The sequence below is a fragment of the Clarias gariepinus genome, chromosome 4 (genome assembly GCF_024256425.1).
Source record: "Clarias gariepinus isolate MV-2021 ecotype Netherlands chromosome 4, CGAR_prim_01v2, whole genome shotgun sequence".
Lineage (NCBI taxonomy): Eukaryota > Metazoa > Chordata > Actinopteri > Siluriformes > Clariidae > Clarias > Clarias gariepinus.
Genome location: NC_071103.1, coordinates 17,668,364 through 17,688,677, shown reverse-complemented (window position 1 = coordinate 17,688,677; position 20,314 = coordinate 17,668,364). Strand labels below are relative to the sequence as shown.

General features: G+C 39.2%; 1 protein-coding gene across 3 annotated transcripts; it reads right to left on the bottom strand.

Moving 5' to 3' along the window:
- Positions 1 to 319: 319 nt before the first annotated feature.
- On the bottom strand, positions 320 to 19,687 carry gon4lb (gon-4 like b). 3 transcript variants are annotated; one of them, XM_053494086.1, is made up of 31 exons: positions 19,421 to 19,687; positions 17,557 to 17,762; positions 16,297 to 16,401; positions 15,971 to 16,200; positions 15,760 to 15,834; positions 15,580 to 15,630; positions 15,442 to 15,492; positions 14,860 to 14,958; positions 14,621 to 14,743; positions 14,246 to 14,413; positions 13,748 to 13,961; positions 13,028 to 13,135; positions 12,856 to 12,896; positions 12,658 to 12,770; positions 10,461 to 10,662; positions 10,258 to 10,344; positions 9,656 to 9,821; positions 7,431 to 7,581; positions 7,078 to 7,228; positions 6,585 to 6,701; positions 4,377 to 6,395; positions 3,905 to 4,181; positions 3,626 to 3,789; positions 3,255 to 3,452; positions 2,967 to 3,110; positions 2,469 to 2,765; positions 2,247 to 2,360; positions 1,843 to 2,020; positions 1,449 to 1,761; positions 1,105 to 1,207; positions 320 to 944 (listed from the first exon to the last, which is right to left on the bottom strand). In XM_053494086.1, the coding sequence occupies exons 2-31, from the start codon at positions 17,753 to 17,755 to the stop codon at positions 831 to 833; spliced, it is 6,372 nt and encodes a 2,123-aa protein (XP_053350061.1). In that variant the 5' UTR covers positions 17,756 to 17,762; positions 19,421 to 19,687; the 3' UTR covers positions 320 to 830. The 3 variants fall into 3 exon arrangements, with proteins under 3 accessions (XP_053350061.1, XP_053350060.1, XP_053350062.1); XM_053494085.1 differs by having other exon boundaries at positions 16,297 to 16,413; positions 19,421 to 19,685; XM_053494087.1 differs by having other exon boundaries at positions 2,247 to 2,357; positions 16,297 to 16,413; positions 19,421 to 19,685.
- Positions 19,688 to 20,314: the final 627 nt, after the last annotated feature.

The window sequence follows — 20,314 nt, the reverse complement described above, 5'->3', positions numbered from 1 at the left end:
AATGCCTATCAACTTGAATCATGGTGGCAATATGTAGTATTGTTTCCTCTAAAGATGTCAGTAGTCGCACTACATAATACATAGGTCTATACACGCAGGTCACATGATATATGCACAGAAAAAAAATCATGGTCACATGGATTTTTTTACATGGTGTGCATGCATGTTTTGGGTCCTTCCGTATAAAAAATTTAACCACTTGTATATAACTTACCACCATTTACAAAAAAAGGTTCCGAAAACACTACTGGGGTCTTATGCAGCCAATAATGTTCTTCAACATCATAAGAATTTACTTCAATAAAGGAAATGTCACTTTTTTACTCCTGTTGTGTTGACAGAAAATGTGTTTTTTAAACAGAGAATCATTTAATTAATGTGCCATAAGCAAGCAGATTTCCTATTTTCTTTTAATCAAAACCTTAAAGACAAGGGGGAAAAATCTTGTGTAAAAATACTGTACATATTAGGGACATGCCCATCTTATATTTATAATACAGGTATATACAATTTGTCCATTGCGAAGCAAACATAAAACATAAATGGAAAAAAGTCTTGTAATGAAACAAGTAGCTGCCATTCTCAATTCATAAGCTGGTGATAAATTAGTAGCCCCAGCATGTTCATTTTCAATACTGCTATAAACCACATCCCTGATGTGAAATCAGGTTGACATTAGATTTGCCTAATTGATTCAACTATGTAAGTTCAATATGTGATTCCAATAGCTCATTCTGTTCCCGTGGTTATTGTAGTTATGCTGTCTACATTTGTAGCTCAAATGTTTTTAGCTGGTCTGTAAAGAGTGTAAGCCCATTCTCAGAGAAGTTTCAGTCTTGCTCCTCGTCAGTAGCTGATTGCTGTTCAGTGGCCTCCTCATCTGAGCTGGCTTGCCGAGCTGAAGTATGAAACAGACGCATCAGGTCCCGGAACCTCTTAGAAACCTACAAAATATGACCAAAAACAACAATGCTAAAAATGCATTTTGTAATTTTTTTGCCACATAATTATAAAGGCATTTCAGACACTAGAATAGTTCCTTGAGAATACTTGTATAATGCCTTTATTAAATTTTTTAAATTGTGTTAAAAAAGTGTCAAATACCTCACTGGCAGTTTTGTTGCCAAGTTGTGCTGACACAGATTGGAAGGTGCTTTGATTGGCCCCCTGCTGCTGACAAGCTGTTAAAATGACCCGATCTGCCTCTCTGGAAGCAGGGGCAAAAATAGCAATTAGAAATTAAATTGTATGCTGTAGGGTAATGTGGTGCCAGCTTCCAACATTGTAGTGTTTCAATAATTAAAGACAAAACAAACAAAAGACAATGCTTTGCAACCCCCCATGCCCCACAACACTTCTTCAAATGTTCTGATGACCCAGTGAAGATAGGTAGGGAATTACTGAATTACTGAATGTAGCTGTAAAACACTGTCCATGTTGGTGCTGACCTGGTCCAGAGGACAACTTTCTCTCCACTGGGAGTAAGGGAGATGTTCTTGGCACAGACAGGTGTGTCAGACGAGGGACTCTGCCAGATCTGCTGTGACGTCTCCCTTTCTTCTGACTGAGGAAGTAAAGTATTTGGGTATGCAGCAGATGGAACATCATCTTCCCTGATAGACTTACTAGGAGAGGAACAGTGTTCCTGCTCTCCTTCCTTCCATTCCTCTTCCTCCTCTTCTTCCACCTCCTCATCCTCCCTTTCGTCAGGGTTGGCTAAAGGATCTGCGTCAATGCACTCCCATGCTTGGCCTTCTGGACCTATAGAGAGAAACCAGACCTTCTTAGTAAAAAGCATACAAATTAATAATGCAAAACAAACTAAATGGGAAATGCACATACCATGATGTGGACTGTTTGCACCACTACCAGACTCATCTTTCTCAACTTCTGTCTCTTTCTCTTTATCTTCCTCTACTCCTTTCTCAGATTCCTCCCTTTCTTCCTGCTTCTCAGGTAGAGGGTCTGCTGTGGCGAATGCATGTTCACCTGTCTTCAATGACTTTGAGCCATCAGTGTCCTACAAAGCAAATTGACACACAGATACACAAACATGCACTTGAAGCTGATGATAAGATTATATTATTATATAATGATAAATCACACAACACATTTTTTTAATCTGCTAGCACCCAGTTGGCAAATAATTTTTGATACATGTCTTAAAAATTAAAAATGCTAACCTATTCATACTGAATTAGTAAATAAACAAATGCCTGGTATTTAATTTGGAAAATAAGACATACCTTGATGACATGGCAGCAAGCGCAGACTTTCCTCTTGTGTTTGCGATGCTTCGCATCATGACTAGAGAAATGGCAGTGACAGGGGCAGTGCTTCTCTGGCCAATCACAAGCCTGCTGATAACGACAACAAAATCATGCCAGGCTCTTATTAGAAATAAAAGAGTACATAAATGACTGCAGTACAGAAAAGTAAATAAAAGACCACAGCTCCAACTTGCTCACCTTATAGTTCCTGTGTGTGCCTAGCTCTTTTCTTTTCCTGCTCTTTCCTGTTATTTGGGCAATTTTAGGTGTTTCCTCTTCCTCCTCCAGATCAGGTAGTGTAACTTCCTCAAACCCACCACTCCCCAAACTCACTCCATCACCTCCTTCGGTCATGATCCCTCCATCTTCAGGCCAGGTTGCTTCCTCAAACTGCCCCGGACGAGCTGGTGGTGGACGGAGGTTATCAAAAAATACAGAGAACTCTCCCTGAAGGTGTGTGTGACCTTTAAGGAGGGTGGCCATCTGTGCTTTAAGCTGAGACACCAAGAGAGAATAGAGAGAATTATTCAGACTACAAATGAGCTCAAACAGTTAAGGTACACGTGATGGAAATATTTTGCACCATCTACACTTGGTACAGTTATGAACTGAGTCATTTGTGAACAAAGAACAAAGTTTACTCTGAGAATAAAATGAGTTTTTGTGTACCTCTTCCACTCGCATGTTGTCACTCACCTCTTCTACTCCTGCAGGGGTGGGGGCAGATGCAGCCTGAAGAGCTTTCACAATCTTCTGGTAGTGTGTAGGGTTTTCTCCAAAACTGATCTCCAGCTGTCTTAGGAACCTCCTGCTTCGCTCAAAAGCCTGCTGCTCCTCAAACTGCATTAAAAATTATAATCTGATGTTTACTGACAGTGGATTTTAAATCAGTATTTAAATGTTTGTTATTGTTACAATGAGACATATTTCCCAACATGAAATGGTGTAATAAATAAATAAATGATTAAAGAATAAAGGGCATACCAGGCCACATTCCAGAGCCTGCTCTGGAAGAAGAAAAGCAGCAAAGTCCCTCAACAGCTCCGGACAGTCTTTAAGCATAGGTTTGAGTTGACAGAAAAGTTCAACAACACTACGACTCTCGCTTCCCTGCTCGAACTCATAAAGCAGACTCAAGAACTCCTCCACCTTGCCTGGAGTGTCCTGCAGGGCCTCTTTCACCTGATAAAAAAACAAACAAAACAAACAAAACAAACAAAAACAAAACAAAACACAGTGATAAAGAATAAGTGCACGTTTTGGAATATAGTTGATTAATTCTTTATATACTATCTAATTAAGTTTTTAGCCTGTATCTATTTTAGTTTACTGTCTAAGAATAAAAGTCCTCTAACTCTGTTCAGGTAGGCCTGTGCATAAGCGATGTCCTTGCTCTCCCTCATCGGATCATTATCCAGGATGTGGTCATCACAAAGCAGGAGGAGTTTTGAAGTGTCCTTGCTGGCCCGTTCCTGTCGCCTGCTCTTCCTAAGACTGCGGGGTGGGGGGCGACCACGACCTGCCAAAAGTAAATAAGTTAATAAATTTGTTATAATAGTCGCTGTAGACAGCACCACATGCAGGACTCCCACATAAATATAGAAGAAATACAAGCTCAAGTCTACTGAACAGACCTCTACCACGTCCAGCTCCTTTTCCACTGTTCTGTGGAGGGTCATCCTCCTGAGGTGCATCTTCTTCAGGGAGTTTTCCTCCCTCTCCCTCTGTGGGCTCTAGCTCTTCACCCTTCAATCCCCCATCCTCCTCATCTTCTGAATTATCCTCCTGAGAGTTTTGAGAGATTGGTGAGGTGGGGGAGGTGGGAGAGTTTGGAGAGTTGTCCTCCTCTGAATCCCCTTCCCCACATAACCGCCGCTCTGATGCCAGCCAGGTCAGCTTTTCCATTGTCTCCTAAAGTGGTAAAAAAAAAAAAACTTGATTTGATGTATCCTTGCACGTTTGGCCAGAGATGGCAGAGATATAGTAACTGTGAAACTTTTATTATATAAACTTGTACTATATTATTATAGTGAATATAAACTTGTGAAACCGTTCCACCAGTTATACTCAACATATTAAGAATCAAATAAAAAATGCAGAACAAACCTGCAATTCAGGCACTGAGAGAACAGATTCTTCAGATGCTGATGACATCACTTCCTCCTCATCTTCATCTTGTGTGAGCTCATCAAAATCCTCCTCTTCCTCTTCTCGCTCTCCATCACCATCCTTCTCATCATCATTTTTATCCCCTTCTTCATTCCCCTGCCTCCCTCTGCCACCATCTCCATCTCCCCTATTCTCACCTTTATCATTTGCATCTCTCTCTTCACCATCTCGGCTTCCCTCATTCTGATGCCCTTCTGCCTGCTCTCCATCATTTCCCTTGTTCAACCTCTCTCCTCCCCCAGGAGGTTCCTTGTTTCCAGCACCAGAAGTAAAGGTATACAGTCCTGGTACTTCATCTGTACTGCTAACTCGTCCTTCACTCTTGTTTGATTTATCAGGATCATGAGTGCTCCCGGCACCACTCTCCTTACTGAAGTGACTGCTGTGCTGTTCTCCAGTGTTTGGAATATCCTCCATCACATTATGTAATGTCTCGGTATTGCTGTCCATATGGCTAATACTGCTCAAACTGGAGCCTGGGATACAGGAGGACTCGGGCAACATAAGAAGGGAGTTTCCAAATAAAGCACTAGCCATATCTTCTCCACCTACCTTTGCTCCTGCCTCCATATCCTCCTGCCACATCTCATCACCACACATATTGGTACTGGGTACAGCTGGGGCTTGGCTTATAGCACCTTTCAAAGGCAGCGAAACAGTAAGAGCTGATAAATTATCTTCTGTAACATTTAATGTAGTATTTTTTTGCTGAGGTACTTTGCTTTCTCCTTTAGCAGAATGCAACGGAGGCTGAGTTGTGATCAGACTGGTTTGGGGGATTGGAAAGGATTGTGGTGAACCCGCCTGTGAAGCTGCCTGAAGAAAAACAAACTGAGAATTAACTCCAGGTACATCAGAGTGAGCTGACAGGCTGGTGCTATGTGGGGTAACGCAAATACTTCCAATTCTGGGCGCAAATGAACCACAGTTAAGATTTGTAGTGCTTATGCTTCTAACTGCAGTGTCTGGCAAAACATCGGTTTGGTGATTTGACACAAATAGTTGAATCTCACTGTCTGCAGGCTCCTTATTAGTGTCTGGGCTTGACAGTCTGTCAAACAGTGGCCTGGACAATGTTCCTGGGAAAGGGAGACCACTGACTGGTTGAGTAGTAGAGGACTTGACCGATCCTTGCGAATCTAGAGATGTAAGGACATAAGGAGTATCCAGTAAGGACGAAGGTTGAATGATGACCATAGATGGAGCAGCATTAGGGCTGTTAGCAGATGTAACATTTTGGGCTGTGCCCAGAATAACACTAACTGGGTTGTGAGGGAGTAGCTGGGTTGGATTAAAGGGGGGAGGTTGCATGGGCAGGAGATTTCTGGGCATGATTTTTTTCCTTGGCACTTCCATTTTCGTCTCCAAACGTTTTTTGCAATTACCAATCCCATTAGTGGGGACATGCTTATTATAGGATTCAGCAAGAGTTGAAGGTATCTGAACTGCAGCTGGGGGCAAACTAGCAGAAGGCTCTATGGGATTAACACTGCCTGGCGGTGGAACAATATATTGGAAGTTCACAGGACCAACAGAGTTTAATGGTACTGTTCCATGAGCAGGGGTTGTGGTTACCTGGGACACTGGAAGAGCCTCATTCACTGGAATTAATGGGGCCTGAGTTAAAAGTATTACTCCTTGAGAGGGGAGGGGTGCTGGGACTGGGGACAGTAAATTAACTGTACCAACAGGGCATAGAGGGGCCTTTGCTAATGGTTTGGAAGCAGGACGAGCAAAACCGTGTAGAGGACGGGGCTTGGATGGTCGAGCAGAACTTTGACGCTTGGCTGAAGGATGCAGTTGCAGATTTAAACCTTTAGGGAGGTACGATGGGTACCGTGTTCCCTCTGGAAAGGTGGGGACAGGAGGTGACCCAGGAGGTGTCCCCATACCTGTTGATGTCCTCTCTTCTGATGGCCTCTCAAACACTGATTTATAAATGTATGGCAAACTTTTCTGTTGAAAGAAAATGTTACATTAAGAAGGTTCAGTTTATTTAGAGGAAATCACTTTTAATGGAATATTATTATAATTTATGCCCAGACAATTCATGTAAATTCACACAATACCACAGCTTCATCATGCTGAGACTCTGTGCCAAAATTATATTCTTTTGTTCTTTAAGGAGGACTCATAGCTTATTACCAAAACCCAATTTGGCATGATGTTTTTCTCTCTTTCCACAGGTGGGCGCTCTTCCCCTGGGACAACTGGATGGCAGGCCACAGGTAGTCGAGGAACCACGTGGTGCTGACAGTAAAACTGAAGAAAACAACAAATGTGAAATGTTAGCAGCGCTAATAAAGAGTTGAGGTAATCATTTACAAGAGCACTGAAGTGAATTCTGTTTGAAATCAAAGAGAGGGTATCTCTTTTGCACGTGCACTTGATGTTGTCTGTTGTCTGTAAAAAACCCTGTAGATAGTCTTCCTTAGTTAGTTATTTTCTGTTAATTTATGTTAGGTCAATCTTTCTTGTCTTTGCTAGCTAGCTAACTAGGCCTCTTAGTTAGCTAGTTTAGTTTTTCTGTTAATTTATGTTGTAATTTTATGTTTAGATGTGACAATAAAGCCTACTTGAACTTTTTTCCTTGCAGAAGAAGCATGCAAGTACAGGGAAACAGTTAAATACGAGGCACCTTGATGATGTTGTCTGTAGCCCTGCTTGAGCACATGTCTTTCACACGGGCACGTAGCTGCTCCAGCCTCTTAGGCTGAATGAGATACTGGCTCATTAAATGGTAGGGGAATTCAGTCTCACTGAAATGCTTCAGTCCCAAAACAATCAGACTAGGGACAAAAACAGAATAAATAAATAATTAAAAGAGAAAGAAATGGGAAAAGGAATTACTGTTCTGTGCATATAAACACACATGATAAAAAGTAAGATAAAACTACACTGTAAAGGGCATTATTGTGCACACAGTAATAAGCTTTTCATTAGTAAAATAGACCCTACGAAATTCTAGTAAATAAAATCAAAGTAGTATACCCATCCTCTCCTTTTGTGTAAATAGTCTTGCTGCGTGGGGGTTGGAGGGCAGGGTCCAGACTGCAGTGGGGTAGTAACTCTGGGTACAAGAATGCTGACCTAGTGGCGAACAACCAGGCTAGGTGAGCTGGCAGAAGCGGGTAGCGGTGCACTGCAGAGATGGATACACAAAGACATTGACAACAGAATACTTTCTGTTCTCAGCTATATGCATAAGTAACACACTGCCTGGTTAAAAGAAATATACCCCAATATCAGAAATAACTAAGGAGATAACTGAAATTATGAGAATTGGGTAAAGAACTGTCCAACACATTATGATAACCTGGAAAGATAGGGCTGAACCATTAACTTTATGAAAGAAAAAAAAATAGACAAAATACACAGCAACTGCCGCCCCCACCCACGCCCTGTCTGCAAGCTAGTAGGTGCGTGTATGTCCATGTGTCAGTGTGTGCGCGCTTAGTTGAGTGAGAGTCTCTATCGGTAAACTGGTGTGTGTGTGTGTGTGTGTGAGAGAGAGAGAGAGAGACAAAGTCATCCTTCCCCCTTTCCTCTCTCTGGTCTCAATCAATACAGCCACGATTCTTTTCAAAAGTAAAGCGCAGGTTAATTTGTTTTATTTTTACTTTGTATTTTGTATTACAGTAAAACCTTGGATTGCTAGTAACACGGTTTGCGAGTGTTCCGCAAACACAACCAAAGTTGTGTCAATTTTTTCACTTGAAAAACAAGCAAGTCTTGGTTTTTCGAGTACCGAGTATCACGTATTACACATGCGCTTCTTGTTTTGACGCCGAGCGTCACGTGATCACAACTGAGCCAACGGCCTCTCTTGCGCTGCTAAACTGTGGGTAATCGCCTTTCCTGCTGGGTCTTAGTGCTAGTCTCTTACTGGTATAATCAACATCCGTGCATGCGTGTACTGTTTACTATAACACTCTGACCACGTGTGTGCGTGTAAAACATGTTGCATTTTGTGTTTATAATCACGTGTGTACAGCGCGCGTGTACTGTTTCTTATAACACGTGTGCACGCGTGTAAAGCAAAAGGAAGTCTCATTAGAGAGGTTAAAAATCCATTTTCTCCCTTTCTGTTTTAGCCCGTCATTGTGTGCGCCTGCATAATTTGACACTGTGCCACTTCACACATGCACACTCTCTTTCTTGCCTTTATACCCCCCACACCCCCTGTTTTACACATACACACACACACAAACACACTCTGCTCTACACAGAAACACACAACGATTCTTTTCAAAGGTAAAGTGCAGCTTATTTTGTTTGTTTTACTTTACAGCAGTGATATCCTTAGTATGTCACTCACCCAAGTGTCATTAGCTGTTAGATGTTCCAATTTTTCCAACAAAACAGTGTTTCCGTTAAAATGTGTGTGTGTGTGTTTGTGTGAAATTCAAATAAGAGAGGAGAAAAGTTTACTGTGTAAGATGAGAAGGGGGAGGCTGAAAGTTAAAGTCACACACATACTGTACACAAACACACACACAGCGCCTGCGCGCATAAATGGAAACACTTATCTGTTAGGATTTGTTTTTACTTTTTATTTTAAAGGTAAGGTGCAGGTTAATTTGTTTTATGTTTACTTTATATTTTGTATTAATTATTTTAATGTTTTTTGGGGCTGTAGAACAAATAATTTGAGTTTCCATTTTTACTTATGGAAAAATTTGCTTCGGTTTACAAGTGTTTGGAATACAAGCCCGCTTCCGGAATGAATTATGCTCGTAATCCAAGCTTCCACTGTAATTATTTTATATGAATACTTTGGGTTGTTGAACAAATCATTGCTCAAAAGTTTCTTTTATTTCTTATTGAAAAAATTTACATTGATATACAGTACGAGTGTTTTGATATACAAGCACACTTTCAGAACGATTTATGCTTGCAAAACAAGGTTCCACTGTATAATAATAATAATAATAATAAAAATAATAATATTTCTAATATTTTATTGAACAAAAATAAGTAACACTACTGAACATACAAGATTAACATATACTTTAAAAGCTACTATATAGACAGAAATATTTTTCATGGTCATTTTTGTAATTTGTGTTTCTTTGTGCCTTTCCGTGGAATTGGAACAATTATTATACACATTTTCCTCTTTTTTATTTTAAGGATAACCAGAACTTTGTACTTGATGTGCAAATAAATTTGTTTTAATAAAAATTAATTTAGGGCCACGTTGCACGGTGTCTCACCAGCATGTGATAGTGTAGTTTTGGACTGAGGAATGGGTCTTTTCTCCAGCTCGTCCAGCAGGTCCAGAGATGGCTGTAGGTTACACACCCGGAATGCACTCCTAAATCCAGGATCAACCACTGCCCTCATCTGCTCTGCCCGCTCTGCAAACGACTGCAACTCGGTCTAAAACAGCACAGAAAATCAAATCACAATTAAAACTAATTTTTTTCCCAATCAAGTGAGGGTATTCCACAGCAAATAGACAGCTTTCCATGTATCTCAATCGCACTCCACCCTTTCACTGTCCACTTTGAGCCATTCTCGCAGATTCTTTTTTCGTCCCACTTCATCTTGTGATGCTCGTATGGGCATAAGACGAGTTAAGAGCCTTGCCCAAGGACCCACGAGTATTTACCCAGAGCCTCAGCTCCCTGAGCAGTACAATTCATCACAGACAACTCAAGTGTATTCATTTGCCATACAATATTTGATGTAAATCTATCTTAGAATCATAGATTAAAAGTCATGAAATAACATTTACTACTATACCCAAAAAGAATTGTGTCAACTGCATTTTATGCTTCTCATTATCAGGAGAAATAATAAGTCTGATATTTACCAAGAATAGTTTGGTGGTGGCTGCATGGCTTTTCAGTGCCTCAACATGACTACACAGCATGTTCACCTGTGTCAACAACTGGACATGCTGAAACACAAACACATACAGTGAACCCTCACATGTTTAGAAGGTTAAGACGACTGGTAAGACACTTCTGAGTAAGGACAAAGCACAATGTCTATACCAAGTTCTCTTGTGCTCACCTGTTGAATCTGCTGTTGCAGCTGCTGCTTCTGAGTAGGGGTCACCATCAAGGTACTAGGCGGAGGGATTAGAAGCATGGCCGGTCCTGGTACATTTTGGTGAGGTTGGCCCTGGTGTTCTCGACGCTGCTGGAGAAGGTCAAGCTGCTCACGGACTGTACGCCTGCACATGGTCAACATGTGGGCCAGTGGCTCCTCAAATCTGGGCACACACAGGATAGTTGTTATAAAATTGTATTTTAAGACATTACTGTTAAAAGTTTATGAACGATGACAGTTTATGTTAATTTGTTTAAGACTGTTTGTGCAATGCATGCACAGCATTGACCAAAAATGGTGTAGGCTGACTGATTGACTATGTTTTGTCTAATGTACATTTTGAATTATTGATACTCATACACAGAGCAGCATGGCTTTTTAAATTATATCTGATCAATTGATTATTAATCATAGGAAAACCAGTGAGCTTAGACAAGGGTCTACACTACACAAAGACAAGGTTTGCCAAGGCTGAAATGAACTGGCGGCACAAAGCCCTGATCTCAACTCCATTACACACCATTTAAAATTAACTGGAACACTGACTACAGTCCATGCCCCCTTGCCCGATTTAGTGCCTGACCTCACTAATGCTCTTGTGGCTGAGAAGACAAATCCACATAGCCACACTCCAGCGTAAAGCCATAACTCTAGTATAAAGCCTTTCTAGAGGATTGTCCGGTGTCCACATATATTTGACCATACAGTGCATCTACTGTAAATGGGAGATTTTAGAATTTGTATTTTACTATTTATTTGCGTTTAATTGTGAATCATAAAAAAAAAAAGAAATTCCCTTTGTCATTACTAATTACTGTAATTACTACCTCACACTTCATTAAGCACAATAGGCAAACAAATGTCAAGAATAATACATGATAAGCACTGCACCTAATATTTATTAAGAAATATGGGAAAAACTATCTAAAAGCTTGTGTGAGTGTGTGTCAGGCACCTGGCTGCCATCTAATCAGGTAAATAAGCTCTACTCCTGTCCGTGGGTGAGAAGTTAAGTTACAGTAAAACAGTAACTAATATCTAATAAAAACCTTGCAGCAGTGTTTAAACTACACTACACCATGACTGCTGGGTTAATCACTCATTCATTTAAAAAGGGGTTTTCAACAGAAGACATAATACTGCTATCAAACACCTGTAGCCACTAACCAAAGGATAAACAGCATCAGGGCCTACATGTGTTTGAGCACATATGAACTGTAGCTCTAAAGTGTTCACAGCTTGCTTTCACTCAGCTACAAGACAAGTGACACTTTGAGCACTTCTCTATGCCTCCCTACCCAAACAGACACAGCACATCTCTGCTGCTCTGTCCCAAAGGGAGGACTGTGTGCATTTATGTGAAAATTATAGTAGGAAAGGTTTTTATCACAACTGAGCTCTTATGTTGTTAAACGATATTAATAGGTTATATTTATGAGTGATATTCTGTTAATGAGAAAACCTTTCTGAGCTTTGCTCCTTGGGCTGTACTTGAGCTAGCGAGGGTAAGTGGGTTAATGTGTATCTATCTGCTTTAAAGATGTGTGGAGCCAACTTTGATGCCTCTGCTTACAACAGGAGGCTGCGAGTATTGACCACTTGGGCCTTGGGCCAAATTGAATACTACGATGCTAAATAGTTTAGATGAATTCCTCTGGTGTGATTACTGCTTAAGCATATTACTTATCGCTATAAGTATTAGGGGGAAAAACATTAAACAGTGAACTCTTTTAGAACATGCACCTATGCTTGCTTGGGCAGATTATCTAAGAATATATTTTACCTTCTACTGATGAATGAAGTGATTACACCTTGATTAGGTTGGTGTTGATTGACAAAACTTAAGCAGTTTAAGAAAGACAGGCTATTTACTATAATGCGAGTTTTGCCTTAGAAAAAGGTAAAATAAATGGTTTTGTATAGGATTCTTCCTTTCATTCTGGATGACACAGACACCTTCTGGTGTGGTGCCATAATGTGTTCTGCTGAATACATGCTCTAAAGCACCCTCACTGATTCATGGACACGGCAGCAGATGCTATGTAAGTGGAAAGTAAAAGGGATCGTTAAAAGATGCTGAGAGTATATGTGTGTTAGAACGAAATGTTCTTTCTTGTTAAATTACATGAGTTTTCTAAACAGGTAAAATGTGGTGTACCGAATGGCTTGGGGGACATTGAACTTAGCAGTGCTTTGTGAGGACACTTTTTCCTGCTCCTCATCTTCCTCGTGGGCATCTTCATCCTCATTTACTCCTATCTCATCCTGGAACTGGAATGTGAAAAAAAGTATAATATCAGAATAAGACACTATTTTTAAGCAATGGACTTCGTTAGTTCCTTTAAAATTGTTTTACCGTCTCAAACAGCTCCTCCATGAGCTCATTCACCTCCCTCTCTGCAGAAAAAAAAAGGGAAAGAAGTGATTATACTATTCACCCATCCAACTTGTCTGATTTGTTATGCTTACTTTTTAGTTACTACATTTACAGAAATGCACAAGTCAGAGTGAGGCCTGAATGGACTCACTTGTAATACGAACTGCACGGTCGTTGCGGTAGTCCTCTAAATCAGGCTCATCGAGATCATCAAGAAAGTTATATTCAGGATCATCATCATCCTCTTCATCACCCTCTTCTGAAAACAAATAATAATAGGTTAAAGAGGAAAAAGTTATTTCCTTTTTAACATCATTATATTTCATATTGGTTGTCAAATTCACTAGGGGCTGAAGATCAGCAAACAACTGAATGGAAAAAAAACATCAGTGTTTTTTCGTTACAAATTTTTAAAAATCATTTTTTGAAAGCAAAATGTAAAGTCCTTCTTTGATTTTGTTTGGATTCTTCCTCCAATTCTCTCCATAATTTATTCATAGCCAAATCCAACAGGTCAGGCTGGTCTTCCCATCACATGACAAGTACTGATCAAGGAGGGCAAAGATCATCATTTGTTTCCCCAGAGCCATGTAAAGCCAACCGACACAAACACAGGAAAATGTTTTGCACCCACTTCTACCTGCATTTATGCTCATGCTAATGTTTCTTTTCTTGATATGGGAGGAAAAGTAGGCTATACCTTCCTCCTAGAAAAGACAGATAATTTTTTGCATTTTTGCTATAGGGCTGATGGTTATGAAGAAATATAAAGTCTAAAACCACTTTAATAATGTGCGTGAGATTTTTCATGACAGATACTTATGCTAGTTAAAAGACAAAGTGCAGCTGTATCCTTTGTTGCAGATCTGACCTTCGTTGCCCGGGTGTGATGTCATGAGGCTCTGCAGCCACTGGCTCCACTCTTTGTCCTCCAGAGCGGAGACGCAATCATACATGTCCGGTGTAATGTCAGGAGCCTTAAGCTCGGCCTCCAGCTGGTCTAAAGGGACATCCCTCAACGGACGCTTGGATCGTGTCCGGCATGCCACCAAGCTTTCGTTAGTATTCTCACCACTGCTCATAGCCTGAGAAAGAAAAAGAGATCAGATTTTTCAAATACAAAGCTTTCATTTAGAGTTGAAAGGAACTGAAATAAGGTGTGTTTAATGGATAACTGGAGTCTGCCAAAAGAAATTCAGTTGGATTTATGCTGTGACGCACCATGCTTACTTTATGTAAATTTACAAGTGCACAGAAAAAATACAGCTGTAGAGTCTAAGCTGGGGTGGTCACGTCCTTGGTTTAAAACTGAGCCAGTGTTTCAACAGTTGTAACAAGGTTTTATCCTATTCTCTAACAACTTCTATACCTGGTAAGGCTCCATGCAGAGGGGACTGAGCTCCAGCTCTTCATCTACTGCGTGCAATTTTTCCATAAATGAATCAAGAGTCTTAGAGGAGCGAGAAGGTACACCGGATAGGGAGGGTGGAGCAGGAGGGCCCATAGGCACTGCTTCTACTTTTAAGTGCCTTGGCTTCTTAAAAGGGAGAAAAAAGAAAGGAGAAAAATGTATGTAAAGTAATTAATGGTGTAAAATGGAGAAACTAAAATGAAGTTAGGAATTTATTCCCAATTTTACTTTAGAAAAATGTCAGTTACACAGACACTCAAAGTCACTGTCCCAAACGTTCTAAATACTTATTGTGAAAAACCATGAGGGTACTGTAAAACTGTCACATGGTACCATTCGTGGACTGCTGCCTCTTTCTTCCTCGCACTCTGAGAGCTCTATGGGTGTGCAAGAGCGAGCTGGTCTACTGATACGTGGTGATGATGCTATGCTATCCATATCACTCTCGAGGATAGTCTGTGTGTCACAAATATACAATTAGTTGCATTAAGATTGTTTCCAGAATCACACATTTTATACACTCAAAGTCACTTTAGAAAATCACATAGCATAAAGAAGAAAGATTTGCACACCTCTTCTGCAGTCTCATCCTCTTCATCCTCATCAGGGTAATACTCTTCATCTGAAGAGTCTTCCTCATCCTCAAGAGGAATGTCCACAAACTGAGGAGGCTAGAAGAAAAGATTTCAATTTGAATAAGATGTTGTTGGAAAATTGTTGATGGGGCAGTGATGGTTCAGAGGTTATGATGCTATGCTGGTTATCTACATAGCTGTAAATCTGTGGCTTAAAGTCACATATATATATATATATATATATATATATATATATATATATATATATATATATATATATGTGATGTATTACAAAAGAAATGCAGTGCCTTATTCGTTACACAAAAGAAGCACTGCAAAACTGCAAAAGTTTCTTAATTCCCTTGCACTGAATATTCAGTCCTTGGTCTGTACCTAAAATAAGCTAGGTGTTAACACGATTTAACAATGTCAGAGCCCAAGACAGGATCCAAGAGTTCAAATAATTTAAAATGTTGTAAATGTAAATTTAAAGTTAAGAGACAATCCTCAAAATCTAACATCTGACATTTTGGATTTATCTTTTTTTTTTTATTTAAATTTAGAAAGTGGAAACCATACCTTTATTTCTTTCGATTTCTTAATAGGTGAGATATTCCAATTAGGAATTCCCTGAAAGAAAGTCACACATGTCAAATAATACCCATTGGTTCAACCCTGGCAATGTCAACCAAGAAAAACTAAAATAAAAAGACTCACCACCCCTTTCTCAACAACCTCTTTGAGCTTTGACCGTGTCATTTTGGGTTCCTGCATTGACAGAAAAAAAAGGTAAAAAAAACATAGCATTTTTTAAAATTATGCATACAATAACTTATAAGAAGAAATAACAAGGCAGGAAACTGACATAAACCTTAAACATAAACGAATGACACGTACAAACATGGGCATGTCCTGGGTCTCTCTGATAGCAGCTTTCATCATGGCTACTACATGTTCATTTGTGATCACCTCCTATGCACATCAAAGCACAAAACACAGGCGATTACATCTTCACACTTTGTAAACAGTCCCCCAATAAACAGATAATGCTCATATTTAAAAATTTTTTGAATATTCAGAATGTTATCAGAAGCTCTGAAGGACCTACATGTATGATACTGCGCACATGGACTGAAGTAAGGTTGTGCTGTTTTGACTTGATGGCTAAGTCCCGGTCCAGTTTTCTGAACTCTTCCTCACTGTCTTCATCCTGACTGGATTCTTCAGCATTTCTCTCATTATTTGATATTGCTTTGTTATCATTTGTTGGCAAACCTTTCATCAGTTTTCCGCCACTCTTTTTCCTCAGCTGCTCTCGTTCTTGGGTTCCCTCTTCATCTACACACAAACCACAACAAAAGCGCAACAAAATCAACTCATTATACTGTTATCATGCTTTGTATTTAAACAATTGATAATAATGAGTTAACTTACCGAGCGTGATGACAAGTCCAACCTCTGTGTCCACCTCTGACTGAAGAGGGGATGACTCCGGACTTCTGGAAGACTGTACCATGTCAAGCCCAATCTGAGCATTACCTAAAGGTAAAACTGTAAAAACAGAAGAAAGTATGATAAAGATAGATTTACTAATTACTAAGATCACTCAGTATAATTAAAAATATGTCCAGTTGTCACAAGATTAAAGTAATGTAAAAAGCAAGAAACTCCACTTCTACAGTACATGTCTCTGGGAATATGCTGGACGCAGATTGTTGACAAATTAAAGGAAAACTAGATGGCTCTCCTACAGTATGTCGTTGGATGGGTGGGTCCACTTTTCTCCTTACACAGAAGAGTACTGCACAAAACGTATTCATCATCTTTATCCTATGATAAACCATTTCTATCTTGGTAGAAGTGCTCTATTTATAAATGATAACATTCCTATTAATAAGATACTTGGAAACAATTAATTATTATTATTTCTTTTTTTGTAATAATGGTCTCGGATCATATACAGTTGCTGTCAGTCACCACGTGAAGGGTACTAAGTGGAATCAAAAAGTTACTAATAAAATAAACTAGTTTTGTAACAGGCCAACAAATGGCAGCAAAAGGCTGCACACACAAGTCACAGGGAGCACAGACCTTCATAAGTCAGTGTGCCAAAACACAATGTCCTGTGTACATCAGGGGCTGTGCAACTGTTGCTATTCTGACTATATGCGTTACCATGTATGCTACTTAATCATGGACAGCAAGTTAGAACCATGATCATATGTAAAATTTTATGTAAAACTGGGCAAATTTTCACATGATTTGGCAAGTTTACGATATTAAAAAATGGAAAATAAAGCATTAGCTTTCCTAAAAGATTTGGTTTAACCATCTTAATATCTGGCAATATCGCAATATCTGACACATTTCCTACCAAAATAAAATAAAAGATTATGTTTTTTGTCAATATCAAAACTTTTCATTTCTAGGGGTTGACCTACGTACCCCATAGGATTTGGTAGGTTACACACAAAAAGATCCAGCGATTATCACATGTTTTCTAGAATAAGTTGGTTCTAAATAACCAACTAACTGATTTGACATTGTTCCAAATTTGCTTGGCAAAATTGGCTTTTCAGATTTGTGTACTGAAACCTCAGCACACTGGGAATAGAAGAAAGGGTCCAGTGAGGCAGAACTATGATATTACAACTACTACTACAACAACTACTCTTAAAGTTTATCATACCACACCTGTTTCATGGCCATGACACATAAATCTAGGTGAAAGCCTTCTGGGAGATGATGTTTTTGGGACATTTCTCTTGTAGGGAGTGAAAATCTTGTCTGGACTGAAGGTCTGTCTGGTTTCAAAAGACCTTGGTTCCTTCTTGGAAACTCTTGCATGTATAGGCTCTGGAGAGCTGGACTTACGTTTCCGGCTCATTTTCATCTCGATTCTAGGTATGAGGAGGAGAGACAATTATGGAAAAATTTACTTGTCCTGTGTTTTATATAGGAGGCTAATTTTAATGATGAATTTACACAAAACCTGAAAAAAAGCATTTCACTAGCTAAAAGCATGTTATATTAAATTTATAAGGACTAGCACTGTTAACACAAGGTTAAAAATCACTTCATATAATGCACTCAGAAAGGGTTATTAATTTGAAATGTGTGTGTTAGAGCAGAGGAAACATTAAATTGTGAAGTACAGGTACTTACTACAAGATCATGGTTTGGAACATGTGGTTTACTAAATAAAACTGACAGCAAGATATTTATTTCAACAGACAAACATGTTATCATTGAGGTAACTTTTTTCCATGATGGTACATATGGCTTAGGATAGTGGCGGACTGCTCACAGGGGAAATTTTAATCAGTATTTCAAACAGTACAGTAGATGCAATTTTAGCAAAAGTATGCTTTGCTCTGGAGGATGGTTAGTAATTAGTCAGCTGAATTTGCTCCAGAAGAAGGAAGAAAGTAATGTCAGCGACCTATGTAGACGGCAACAATTTGTATAAGTTCCAATCGAACAGTTAACATTCAAGTTGCGTGACCATGTATAGGACAGATATCCAATCTAGGACCACATACAAAAGTGAAAACGAAAATTTTAGGTGCTTTAGTCTAGTAAAGTGAACATAACCTTGCATATCACTTTCAAAACTGAACAAATCTGAACCAAACACAGTCACATTAACAGAAAGGTATGTATAATATCAGGAGGTTGGATACTACAACAGAGCCTACAATTCATGCAAGTCTATGAAAAGATGCTTTAAAAGCTGCTTTGTGAATTGCTAGGAAACTGTTTTGGAGAATATGCCCCAAACATCAATAAAGTGAGAAAAACATTCTAAAGTACGGTTGGACTAAGAAGTAAGAAATCTCTGCCCTTATACTTTATACGTCAGGTGAAGTAACGGTAAGTCTCATATGTATGGAAAAATATCTCATCCATACCGTGTCTCTCTCAGTATGTCTGAATAAATCTGTGTGAAACACCAACGTAAACACGACATCTCTGAATGAAAGAAATCCGCCTCTTTAGTCAGCAAAGGTACTTTATGCTCTGAAAAAGGCTTAAACGTTGTACAGTTTTATTTTCCTTGTTTTTAGATGCAGTGTTTAATAGTGAACCATAAATCAAGCCATCAACTGTGTGTAACGGGTTTAACGTTACTTAATTAAATTCATAGATATTAACAAAAGATACGCGTGACAGCCTTCTTGTTGGTTCTTTATTACTGTCGTCTTTCTTTACCGAAATATATGGCCATGGGATTGTAGAAAAAATAATAATGATGATAATAATAATAATAATAAATAAACTCGTAATTTGTACCCATTGTTACGTGTAAACTGACTCATCCTGGTGGGGCTATTTATTATTAACTACGAATGGTGCATACTGTACCTCCGGTTCATTGATTTGTTTTGGCTGAAAAGCAGCAGTTCAGCCTAGTTGGTAAACAACATACACAAGACTAGCTAAGCTGACACTATTTATTACATTTCTACCCCAAAGGTTGCTTCGATGTAGAAAATAGTTCCCTGTCCGTAAGGTGTAAATGGCCTTATTATTTCTTTTGAAGTAATAAACTGCTTACCCTTAAGACAGTATTAGTAGCCATCAGTAGCTAGCAACCCGAGTCACAACAAAACGATAGTTGGCGGGTGTTACAATCATTTCCTTCCGCGAAAGCTAGCGGCTGAAATAAACAGTACCGCCCCCTACAGGAGAGCACCTAGTACCCATGGAGAGCAGAGCCAACGGACCGGAAGGAAGTTCCAGTCGGGTTACTGTCAGGCCTGAAAATGCACAGGGGTTCATATTAGAATGTAATATCACTATTATCTGTATTTTAATACCACCCATAGACATGATGTTTAAATATTATATTCCTGTTGATCACTTGAAGGTAAAAAAAAAAAATCTAAACAAAAATCAAAGCACATGCAAAAAGTAAAACACTGCCAAACCCCAAACACAAAGTCAAATAAATGCAAAAAGAAAAAACACTACAAAACCACAAACACAAAATTCAAAGTACAGGCAAAAAGAAAAACACTACAAAACACAAACACAAAGTACAGGCAAAAAGAAAAAAGCTGCAAAAATAAACAAATAAGTGATGATAAAACACATGCAAAACAAAACTGGCAAAAACACAAAAAGTCAAAGCACATACAAAAAAATTTAAACACTGTAAACCTTAGACAAAAGTCAAAGCACATGTAGGGAGGAAAATGCTGTAGATACTAAAACACATACAAAAGAGTCAAAGCACATGCAAAAAGACCAAAATGAGAGGGAAATCACTACACAGGAAGTGCTGCAGGACGGTAGGGGGCGTAATGAGCTCAGTTTGACCAGTCAGTCCGACAGAGGCAAACTAGGAAGTACCAATGAAGGAGACATCAATCAGTATTTCCAAAAAGTGAATGAACAAAACTGTTTTAAAGTTATTTCAACCACTGTGCTGTGTATTATTACATACACA